The following is a 12,393-nucleotide window of genomic DNA, read 5'->3' on the forward strand; positions in this document are numbered from 1 at the left end:
CTAAATGGTTTTCAAGGTCTTCATTCCCACCCTGAGATTCTATGATAAAGACTTTATGAAGAGTCTTCATTATAATTTTATAGGTAAAATATTCGACATTATAAAAACTAAAATTTCAAGGATAAGACCAAAGGCTCTTTATGTTATTTGGACAGGAAGAAGCATATATTTATATTTCTGCAAAGGTTAGTATATTTAAATATACCTTTCAGACACATCAGGATGTGGCTGAGTGGGAATCGAAGACGACTCTCCAGAAATCCCAGCTGTTTGTAAAGCTGATGGCGGTTGCCCTCCTAGCTGGCCATTCTGAACTGTACTCGCTTGCGTAGACATGGATCCCGCAACACTACTGTTCATACTGCCAAAGGGTGGAAATGAAGGTAGTTTATTTGATGACATTCCACTATTCAAGTTGGAGGATGATGAAGATGAAGCTGAGGTTGTGGTCAAAGTTGAGTTAGCTGTGGCAACTGAAGAAGACATGGCAACACCCGAAGTCATTGTCACAGTGCTGCTTGCTGTAGATGCTAGGGTGGCAGATGGAGTATTAGCATTTCCAGTACTTGTCATCTGAGGTGGAGTAATCAAAGGCTGACTTGTAGGGGCAACTAAATTTGGCTGGGAAAGTAGAGAGCTGTCCAATGGCTGGGAAGCAAGGTAAGGACCTAAAGACAATAAAAACAGGATATTTAATTCTTTATTTCACTGATTGGTTCTTTATTTAATCTACTATCTGAATAATAATTTCTAGTTTATACTCTTTCGGTGATTACCCTCCCCCTAATTTGCCTGCTAACAGTGTAGCAAACACTAGCTTTCTATTTTCCCTACAAAGTGAAAAAAATTTTTAAATGGAATTGAAAAGTAAACCAGTTTATACAAAATAAATAGTTTCCATGAAATATAATAAAATTCTATTTTGTAGGCATAATTAATTAAATAAAAATAACAGTATCTAGCAAATTTTCATTAAACCATTCAACAAGTTCCTAGGTCACAAGTTGAATAGTGACTATACTTGGGAGCTAATTAAATATAAAATGGAGGAATGTTATGGGGTTCAAATTATAGGAATGTCTAATGAGGTTCAATGTTTTGGTTCTGTGTCTCTTTGGATTAAGTCTAAAGTAAGTCCATTGATATTTAATTCAAGGGTGTTAAAAGCAAGTCTTCAACAGCTGTCATTTTCTTAATTCCAACAAAGAACTGTCTCTCTGTGTTGCAGAGGGAACTACAAGTTGTTTTACCTATCTTAACCATTAACAAATCAAAAATCTTAATTTTAATAAACTTAAATAAAAACACAAATCTTCCTACTTGATGGGATCCCTATTGTAGTGATCAACAAACTTTTTCTGTAAAGGATCAGATAGTAAATATTTTTGCCTTTCCAAGTTACACAGTCTCTGTCACAACGACTCAGCTCTGATCTTGTAGCATAAAAGAAGCCATAGACATCTGTAAATAAATGAGCATGGCTGTGCTGCATTAAAATATTATTTACAAAAAGCTGGTGGACTGGGTCATACTTTGCTAAAATGACCTTATACAGTAAATACAAATTCAATACCTAGGTCATATCTGCAGACTTGCGCATAAAGCTTGAGTTTAGAAAATGCTTCACTGTTACCATCAGCTGCCTGAGAAAACCATTCTGCTACCAACTTTTCTGATAGTTTCTTTGATGCAGTAGATCCAACTCTCATGATCCCATCCGTCAATAGTCGAGAAATAGGTCTATGTTGACCCAATCGACACGACTACAAATACAGATACAGAAATCAGAATTAGTGAGTTTGCTATAGTTTTTTAGTTCATATCATAAAATAAAGGATTTAAGCTATTTAAAAATAAGCTTTATCATTTATAATTAACATTTGTAATAAAAGTATCAAGGTGAAATGGTGCCACAGGTCTTTTTACTTTTCTACATTAGAAATCCATTGAATGTCTATCAAAATTAAAATATCTCCAATGAAATAAAACACCTAGATAATAATGGCACTAGAACCACATAGTTTGAATAACAAAAACTTGCAGAATACAGAAATAACTGAGCATGAATATGCAGTCATTTTAAGTTGTACATCCATCCCAATTCATGTATATAAATGCATTATCCAGCACTCCCTCCAATTCTGCAAGCCACTAATGTTTGTTTCAGGAAGCCCAGTCTCAAACAGGTTTGCAACACTGGATTAAGAAAGTTTAGACAAAGGATTTCTTTACTGTAAGACTTTCAAAGGCTTTAATAATCTAACATGTATAGTGAATCTCTAAAAGGTAAATAGATACACGTCTCCCCAAACCTATCTAACTATGGAACTTTTTTCTGGGAAGATTTTGCAGGACTCATGTTCTAAATAACACTCTTTGGAAATATTTACTTTTACAAAACACACTACAGATATCTTGCAATTAAAGTTAAGTAGAACATGAATGAGGAGCTAAACCAGCACAAACTAACGATTCAGATTGTAAAAGAAACTAAATTTTAAAGACTAGATTTCCAAGCATTTGTGGGAAAAGGGAGATACGTTGGCCCTTCGTATCCTTGGGTTCTGCATCCACAGATTCAACCAACCATGGATCAAAAATATTCAAAAAAAAAAAAAATCCAGAAAGTTCCAAAAAGCAAAACTTGAATTTGCCATGTCTGCCACTATTTACATAGCATTAGGTATGTAATGCTATGTAAATATCATCTATAAGTAATCTAGAGATGATTTAAAGTATAAGGGAGATGTGTATAGATTATATACAAACACTATGCCATTTTATGTAACACTGAGCATCCATAAATTTTGGTGTCTGCAAGGGGTCCTAGAACCAACACCCTGAGGATATTCAGGGACGACTATAAAATGAAGTTAAGACTTTATGTTCCAGGGTACTTAAAAGTTATAATCATTGTACTCAATGATGGATACAACATGAGAATTATAACTTAAAAGATCAGCCAAGAATTTCAGAAATAAAATGGATCTTAGAGAGGCCTATCATAGCTTTATTTTACATATGAGGAAAGTAAGGCCTAGTGTCTAAACCTGAGGTCCTGGAGAATCAAGACTAGAATTTTTATAAATGTAATTTTTTCCTGGCCATTTACAATGCTACCCTTTGTTTCAGAAAAAGATTATCTTAAATGGGACATACATGCTCTCAACGGTTTTCCCCCAGTACGGCAATTTCCACAGTGACCCATGGCGCACACATCTAACAAAGGGTCTGGGTCAAAGCTGTAAAGAATGTAACTGGTTTGTATGAGAACTAAACATCTAGTCTGACATTGTTATTATTCTTTACCAATCAGCTGAAATATCCAGTATATTTTATATATAAACATACAAATCATAAGGTAGTTTTAAAACGACACCTCTTTTTAAGCACCTACCTCATATATTGCAGTAAGATCTCTAAAAAAGCTTTTGGCTCCATTTAACAAGGCTTCATTTTCTGGACATAGTACAACATAGGCTATATCTCTTTGAGATCCATAGGGTTCCAGCATAAGTCTCTCCCAATAAGGGAGAGCAAATGGAGAAAGCACCAGAAAATCAAAATCATAACCCAACAAAAACGTGGGGATTGGCAGTGGTTCTGGGGATTCATCAGTTCCTAAATAAGAAAAGACATATTTTAAGAAAAGATTTAAAAGAAGAACATTTATTTTTATATATTATTTTTAGAATATTTTAAAATTTTATATATTTTTGGCTATGTCAGGTCTTAGTTGCGACATACAGGATCTTCATTGCGGGTTCTTTCGTTGCAGAGCGTGGGCTCAGTAGTTGCACACAGGCTTAGCTGCCCCTCGGCATGTGGGATCTTACTTAGTTCCCCAACCAGGGATTGAACCCGTGTCCTCTGCATTGGAAGGCAGATTCTTTACCACTGGACCACCAGGGAAGTCCCAAGAGGAACATTTAAATGTCAAGAGTTAGTGTAGTCATTATTATTAGTAAAAATATTTAATTAAAGACAAAAATACCTAAAAGCCAGTGATTGAGACTTTCACAGTTAGGAATTTGCTAAATGACCTTTTATAAAATATGTGACTTATACCTTCACTTAAATGTAAAAAAATTAATTAGAACGAAAAACTTATTAGTACAAAAGAAAATATGGGAGGGTTTTTAAAAAAATTATATTAGTTTCAGGTGTACAACATAGTGTTTTGATATTTTTATACATTATGAAATAATGACCACAATAAGACCAGTTTCCATCCGTCACCATACAAAGTTGTTATAACATTACTGACTACATTCCCCATGTGTACATGACATCCCCATGATTTATTTATTTTATAGTTGGAAGTCTGTACCTCTTAATCACCTTCACTTATATCGTCATCATTTTATTTTGAATAAACTCAGACTGGGGAAAGCCTTTTTAAGCATAATGTAAAACCTGTCCATTTAAAAACTGATTAATCTGACAACATAAATTTTAAATTTTGGCATGAAAAAACACTATAAACAAAGCCAAACAATTAACAATAAATTGGAAAAAAGATTTGCAATGCGTATAACAAAAGGTTAATTTCCTTACCACAGAAAGGGGACCTATAAATCCATAAGAAAATGATCAACATCCTAACAGAAAAACAGGTAAAGGATATGAACAAAGTCCACAGAAACAGAAATACCTCTTATATACAAAAAGATGCTCAATCTCATTAAGAGCAAGGAATTTAAAATAATTAATAGCAAACAATTATAACAATTACTATGTGCTAGGTAATGTTCAAAGATCTTTACATGTATTCACTCACTTAATACCCACAAAAACCATGAAGCAGATACTAATATCAACCTTATTTTAGAGATGAGAAAGCACGAATAGAGATGTTAAACAACATGTCCAGTATCACATAAGAAGTGGCGGAGGTGGGATTTAGAATCTAGGAAATCTACTCTCAAAGTCTGTACTAGTCTACCTCTCAAACTATAATGAAACAAACCAGTTTCTCCCATCTACTCAGCACCCTACTGGCAAGGGTTTGGGGAAACAAGCATTTTATTGGTGGGAGTTTAAACCACTATCAGAGAGAGTAATTTGGCAATATATATATTTTTAAATATACACATGCTTTAAGCCAGGGATTGTGTGCATTCTAGAATAGTTGTAATGATAATGATGCAAACAACGTATAAGTCCATAAACAGCAGACTAGTAAAATAACATATGTAAAGAACAATAGAATATATGCAGCCATTAAAAAAAAAAAACAAAAAAACAAAAGCTCATATGTACTGAACAGTAAGGTGTAGAACTCTGTGTGTGTCTTCTATTTTGGTTTCAAAAAGAACGTAAAAATACTATAACAATAAATGCTGGAGAGGGTGTGGAGAAGAGGGAACCCTCCTACATCGTTGGTGGGAATGTAAATTGATGCAACCACTATGGAGAACAGTATGGAGGTTCCTTAAACAGAACTACCATATGATCCAGCAATCCCACTCCTGGGCATATATCTGGAGAAAACCATAATCTGGAAGGATACATGCACCCCAATGTTCACTGCAGCACTATTCACAATAGTCAAGACATGGAAGCAACCTAAATGTCCATCGACAAAGGAATGGATAAAGAAGATGCAGCACGTATGTACAATGGAATATTACTCAGCCATTAACAAAAAGAATGAAATAATGCCATTTGAAGCAACATGGATGGACCTAGAGATTATCATACTAAGTAAGTCAGAGAAAGACAAATATATGATATCGCTCATATGTGGAATCCAATTTAAAAAAAAAAACATGCAAATGAACTTATTCACAAAACAGAAACAGACTTACAGATATAGAAAACAAACTTATGGTTACCAAAGGGGAAATGTGGCGGGGAGGGATAAATCAGGAGCTTGGGATAAACATACACACACACTACTAATATGTAAGATAGACAGCCAACAAGGACCTACTGTATAGCACAGGAAACCCTACTCAATATTCTGTGATGATCTATATGAGAAAAGAAACTAAAAAGGAATGAATATATGTATATGTATAACTGAACCACTTTGCTGTACACCTGAAACTAACACAACACTGTAAATCAACTATACTCCAATAAAATTGAAATATTTTTTAAAAAGTAGAAAAAATATGTATATAAAAATACTATAATTAAACTGCATTTTCCACTGAATATCAAGTTTTTTTAAATGAAATTTAAATTATTTAGCCATTAATAAAAGGGTGGAGGGCTTCCCTGGTGGCGCAGTGGTTGAGAATCTGCCTGCTAATGCAGGGGACACGGGTTCGAGCCCTGGTCTGGGAAGATCCCACATGCCGCGGAGCAGCTGGGCCCGTGAGCCACAATTGCTGAGCCTGCGCGTCTGGAGCCTGTGCCCCGCGACGGGGGGGGGGGGGGGCCGCGATAGAGAAAGGCCCGCGCACCGCGATGAAGAGCGGTCCCCGCACCGCGATGAAGAGTGGCCCCCGCTTGCCGCAACTGGAGAAAGCCCTCGCACGAACCGAAGACCCAACACAGCCAAAAATAAATAAATAAATAAATAAATAAGAAAATCCTTTAAAAAAAAAAAAAAAAAAAAAAGGGTGGAAAAGGAAAATAGGAGCAAATCATCTACTACTTCTGTACATAATGCATTCTAAAACCATGCAAAAAAAGTCAAGGTCTTCAGTATTAAAAACTATTATTCCAAATATATTTTAAAAGTTCCAATTATATCCCACCTTTCAGAGATACTCATTTTTGTTTTTTGGGGTTTTTAAAAATTTTATTTATTTTTGGCTGTGTTGGGTCTTCGTTGCTCAGCGTGGGTTTTCTCTAGTTGCAGCGAGTGGGGGCTACTCTTCGTTGCGTGCGCGGGCTTCTCATTGCAGTAGCTTCTCTTGTTGCGTAGCACAGGCTCTAGGTGCGTGGGCTTCAGTAGTTGCAGCACTCAGGCTCAGCAGTTGTGGCTTGTGGGCTCTAGAGTGCAGGCTCAGTAGTTGCGGTGCACGGGCTTAGCTGCTCCGTGGCATGTGGGATCTTCCCGGACCAGGGATCAAACCTATGGCCCCTGCGTTGGCAGGCGGATTCTTAACCACTGCACCACCAGGGAAGTCCCCAATCTTTTTTTTTTTCCCCAGAGATAATCTTCAACAGATAGTTCAAGCATTTTGAATGTACCTTCCATTACAGCTGACCATAAATCTACTGTCTACCATACTGAGAGTACTCATTTGCTACTCTTGTCACAACTGGCAAATTTCTGTCTTTGTTCTTTTTTTTTTAAATGAAGACCTTGGGGCCTTTTATCACTAGTATTACCCTCTCTTTTTTACCCCATTTTTCATTCAATTTTGTAAAACAGTAACTTACAAGAAAAGTAGTGTTTCAGTCTTTATTTGGCAGTATGATTCTTTCATCACATAAAATCTTACTGGTCAGTAAAATATGTAAAAACAAGCTGTTCTTTCTGAAGTGGGATTGGAGAACCCAGTAAAGTGAATGCTGAAAACGTTCAAAGTAAGGAAGGCTAAGATTGACCACACTGGCCTTAAGTCAAGCATATGCCACCAAAATATTTAAAGATAAATGTGCTTATTAAAGCTGGGCAAAGAAACTGAGAAATGATATAAAATAAGTCAATACACATTACTATAAATTACTTACCATAAGAGCCTCGGCCAGCCATTTTATGAAATTGTTGCCAAGTGAGAGGACCTTGAACCCCCCAAGGCCTTACTGTTCTTTTTTTCTGAATAGCATCCTGAAGAACTGGCTGAAGAGATAGAAGCATTCGAAGTATATCTTGTGAGCACTGCATACTCACATCTACAACCATTAAAAAAAAAAAAAAAAAAGAATAAGAATTGCTATTGTCAACACAAAAATTTTTATGATAACAAGAAATACATCTAGGGAAGTTTAGCTCTTCATCACCAAGATTAAGCATCTGCTTGTGTAGAGAACTATAGTAAGTTCTACCTAAAATGATCTGTAGAAATGGTTTTTCTAGGTATTTAAAACCAAGAAGAGACAATAAAAAAGTTATTGTAACTCATCTTCATAAAAAGTCATTCATTAGCTCATTGATCAATTTATAAATTAATCAAATAAATTTCTTCCTTTTTGCATTTATTTTGGTTGTTTTATCTATTCATTTATTTATTTATTTAGACTGTGCAGCTCGGCACGCAGGATCTTAGTTCCCCTACCAGGGATCAAACCCGTGCCCCCTGCAGTGGAAGCGCAGAGTCTTAACCACTGGACCACCAGGGAAGTCCCTATTTTGGTTGTTTTTGGTGCTTATAGGTATCTTACTACAAAGAACTTTGCCTCACACAGAAATGAGTTATAAATTATGCGCCTTAACTACCACCACTTTGGTAAAATGACCAGATGGACAAGACTGGTTACAATGATTAAAGCTTAATTTGTGAAAAATAGTAGACTGTAACAACTCTGAAGTATACAACTTGTACAGTAACAGATAAACTTGTTCACACTGCTAAAAAGTGTTGTAATATCCGAAGATATTTTATAAACCTAGACGTAATAGATTTACAGATTATCAAATTATTATGACCTACATTTCTGACCAACTATCAGTATGGATATGGAGGGTGTTGCTCTTAAATGTCAAATGGTCTTTTAAAAAACCATGAAATATTACTGATATAAGTAATCTGTCCCTCCATTGTGGTTCAGCTGTATCATTAAACCTGTTTGAGCACTCTGTTATGTTAAATCATTCAAATTTAATTCATTATTATTATTGCCTAACTTACTTCTTGTTTTAATTCCCTATATCTAAATAGTGTATAGAATCAGAAGTAATTTAATTTCAGATATACTGCTTAATAACTATTATGTTTAAATAAACTATTATATACATAATAGAATACTAGTCATTAAAAGTGATAACAAAGCTATTTGAAATGGACTAATGACTAATACACTAATAAATAAAAAAACAGGTTTTAAAACTATCTATGGAAGATAGTTTTACACAAATAGAACTATGTGTATTCATATGTGACTATTTACATAAAATCTAGAAAAAGCTGTCATTGGCTAAGGTTGTTTATCATAATCAAATGGGGAACTTTTAAAAAACATATACACAGAGCTTACCCTGAGAAATTCTGATCTGAGTGAAGCTCAGGAAACTACAGTTTGATTTTAATTCAGAGAGATTCCCACAGATACTCTTTCATTCTTTAAAAAAATATATTTAATGAAGACCTACTATGGGTCAGGAGTTATGCTAGTGCTGGGAATACTGTGTAAATAAATTCTTATTCATGTCTTCAGGGATCTTACAATCTTGTGGAGGAGAATGCATGAAAAATAATATAATTGTATATTATGACAAGTGCCAGGTCTCTATGCTGAGATCTGGTGGAAAGCAATGGTTTTTAGAATATATAATGATTTTTAAGAGTGATCATGAAGGACAGATATATAGATCAATAGAAGTAAACATCCAGAAATAAAACTTCACATTTACGGTCAACTGATTTTTGACACAGGTGCCAAGACAATTTAATGGGGAAAGATAATCTTTTCAACAAATGGTTCTAGGACAATTGGATATCCACATGCAAAGGAATGAATTTGGACCCCCTTCCTTATGTTATATACAAAAATTAATTCAGAATGGATTATAGAGCTAAATATAAGTGCTAAAACTATAAAACTCTTAGAAAAAAACATAGAAGTAAACCTTCATGACTTAGGATTAGGTAAAGCCTTTTTAGATATGAAACCAAAAGTACAAACAACAAAATAGAATAATACACTGAACTTCATCAAAATTAAAAACTTTTCTGCTTCAAATGATACCATCAAGAAAGTGAAAAGACAACCCAGAGACAGGAGAAAATATGTGCAAATCATAATCTGATAAGGAACTTGTATCCAGAAGATATAAAGAACACTTACAACTCAATAATGAAAAGACAAAACACCTAGTTTAAAAATGGGCAAGGTATCTGAAAAGACATTTCTCCAAAGAAGAAAGAGAAATGGGCAATAAGCACATGAAAATATGCTCAACTTCATTACTCATTAGGGAAATGCAAATCAAAACCACAATGAGATAATACTTTACAACCCAATAAGATTACAATAATAATAAAACAAACAAGGACAAGTGTTAATTAGGATATGGAAAAAGTAGAACCCTCACACATTGCTGATAGGAAAGTAAAATGGTGCAGCTGCTTTAGAAAATAGTCTTGCAGTTCCTCAAAAGGTAAAACAGAGTTATCAAGTCCCCCCAAGAGTAATAAAAACGTATGTTTACACAAAAACTGGTACACATATGTTCACAGTACCATTATTCATATCAGCCAAAGAGTGGAAACAATCCAAATGTCCATGAACAGATGAATGGGTAAATAAAATGTGGGATGCTCATAAATGGAATATTATCTGGCAATAAAAACGAGTGAAGTACTAACACATGCTACAACATGGATAAATCTTGAAAACATTATGCTAAGACAAAGAAGTCAGTCACAAAAGACCATATAGGATATGATTTTATTTATATGAAATGTATAAAAGAGGCAAATCTATAGAGACAGAAAGTAGACTGGTGGTTGCCTAGTGCTGGGAGGGAGTGGTTGGAGGAAAATGGGGAGTGATTGCTAATAAACATGGGATTCCTTTTGTGGATGATGAAAATGTTCTAAAATTGACTGTGGTGATGCCTACACAACTCTGTGAATACTAAAAACCATTCAATTGTACACTTTAAATGATCTGTATGGTATGTCAATAAAGTTGCTTAAAAATGAGTGATCATGGCGTGGTGTAATGATGGGGATGGGCAAAAACTGGGGGCAATTTTTACTTCTACTTTTCTGTATTGTTTAGATTCTTAACTTTCTTTTCAGCAAGTATGTATTTTTTATAATTGGAACAAAGCTTTTTCTGTCTTGAGAAAAATAAACATTACCACTAAATTATACAAACTACAGTTTGTAGACTTTTAATTCCTTCAAACAAATATTTCAACACCTTGGACATCTATATGCCAGGCACTGTTCTAGGTACTTGGACATATCAACAAACAAACAAAATAGACAAAAACCCTTTCTCTTAAACAGAACTTGCATAGGCTGAACTTAATGGAGAGATAATTAATCAATAAATTATACAGTATATTAGAAGGTAATAAGCAAACACTATGGGAAAAAAAAAAAAGGAGCAGGATGGAGATGACTTCTGACAAAATTTTAAAAGACAAGAGAGTTACCCATGTAAATACTTGGAAGAACAGTGTCCCAGGCAGAGGAAACAATCAGGGCAAAGTTCCTAATACAGGAGCTTGCTACTATTTTATGAAGCTGTTATAATTTAATGAGAAAGTATTCCAATATTGCCCATTTAGGTTTTGCAGCATTATTTGTTTAAATGTTGAAATTTTAAATTGAAATATAAAGATACTTCTTTTTTGTTTATTTTGAATTATTTTCTCAATATAAATTCTTAGGATGAAATTTATCTTTATGGCTGCAGAGTAATCTGTTTACATCAATCTTTATTGTTATAGAAAAAATGCACACAAGGTTAACAACTCAATATTTTCTATTACTTGGCAAATAAGTGGATTTTTTTTGAGGTATAATTGACATAACATTATATTAGTTTCAGGTGTACGAAGTGATGATTATGATTTGTTATTTGTATACACTGTAAAATGATCACCACAGTAAGTCCAGTTAACATCCATCACCATACACAGTTACAAAATTTTTTTTTCTTGTGACAACTTTCAAGATGAGCTGGATCTTAAAAACAAATAATAATAATAAAAACAAACAGAATACCACTAATGCTACTGCTGCTGCTATTTACTACTACTGTTACTACTGATAATATCTGAGTACTTTGTGCCAGGCACTGGTCTGTTTTATATGTATTAGCTCATTTGATCCTCTAACACTGAGGTAAATACTATTATTGACACTATCTCAAGAAATTGAGACAGAGGTTAAATAACTTGCCCAAGGTCATAGTATATAGTGATGGAGCCATGTTTCAAACCCAAGTAGTCGGTTCCACAGCCTATGTTCTTAACTACTATCTATGGCTAAAAATAACCCTGCCCTTTTTTTGAAAATCTATGATATTTATTTATACCTTTTTCTTTAAAAATTTGATCCGTGAGTATAGTGAGTTTGATGAATCATCAAACTATTATCATGAACAAAATGTAACCACTGGTCCATGCATAGCCTTATCTTATTCACAAATTTTCTTAATAATATTATGAACAACTACGATCTCACTGCCCAAGAAGCAGAATATTACCCAATCTTATTAAGTGCTTCTCTCTATCCTATCCCTCAGCTTTTAAGAATTAACCACCATCCTGAATTTTATGTGCATCTAGAAAATACATTTAGTTTTGCCTGT

The 12,393-nt window shown here is 34.3% G+C and overlaps 1 protein-coding gene across 2 annotated transcripts in view; it reads right to left on the bottom strand.

Annotated features, from left to right (window-relative positions):
• The window catches only part of MED13 (mediator complex subunit 13), a 97,739-nt gene that overhangs the window by 22,137 nt on the left and 63,209 nt on the right, over nucleotides 1–12,393 (bottom strand). For both annotated transcript variants that reach the window (XM_007190276.2, XM_057535550.1), the window contains exons 17-20: nucleotides 7,636–7,797; nucleotides 3,398–3,621; nucleotides 1,574–1,763; nucleotides 206–668 (exon numbers count right to left, since the gene is read on the bottom strand). In XM_007190276.2, the coding sequence (XP_007190338.2) occupies nucleotides 206–668; nucleotides 1,574–1,763; nucleotides 3,398–3,621; nucleotides 7,636–7,797 (1,039 nt within the window). The remainder of the gene's footprint in view (nucleotides 1–205; nucleotides 669–1,573; nucleotides 1,764–3,397; nucleotides 3,622–7,635; nucleotides 7,798–12,393) is intronic.

Source organism: Balaenoptera acutorostrata, chromosome 20, assembly GCF_949987535.1.
Source record: "Balaenoptera acutorostrata chromosome 20, mBalAcu1.1, whole genome shotgun sequence".
Taxonomy (NCBI): domain Eukaryota; kingdom Metazoa; phylum Chordata; class Mammalia; order Artiodactyla; family Balaenopteridae; genus Balaenoptera; species Balaenoptera acutorostrata.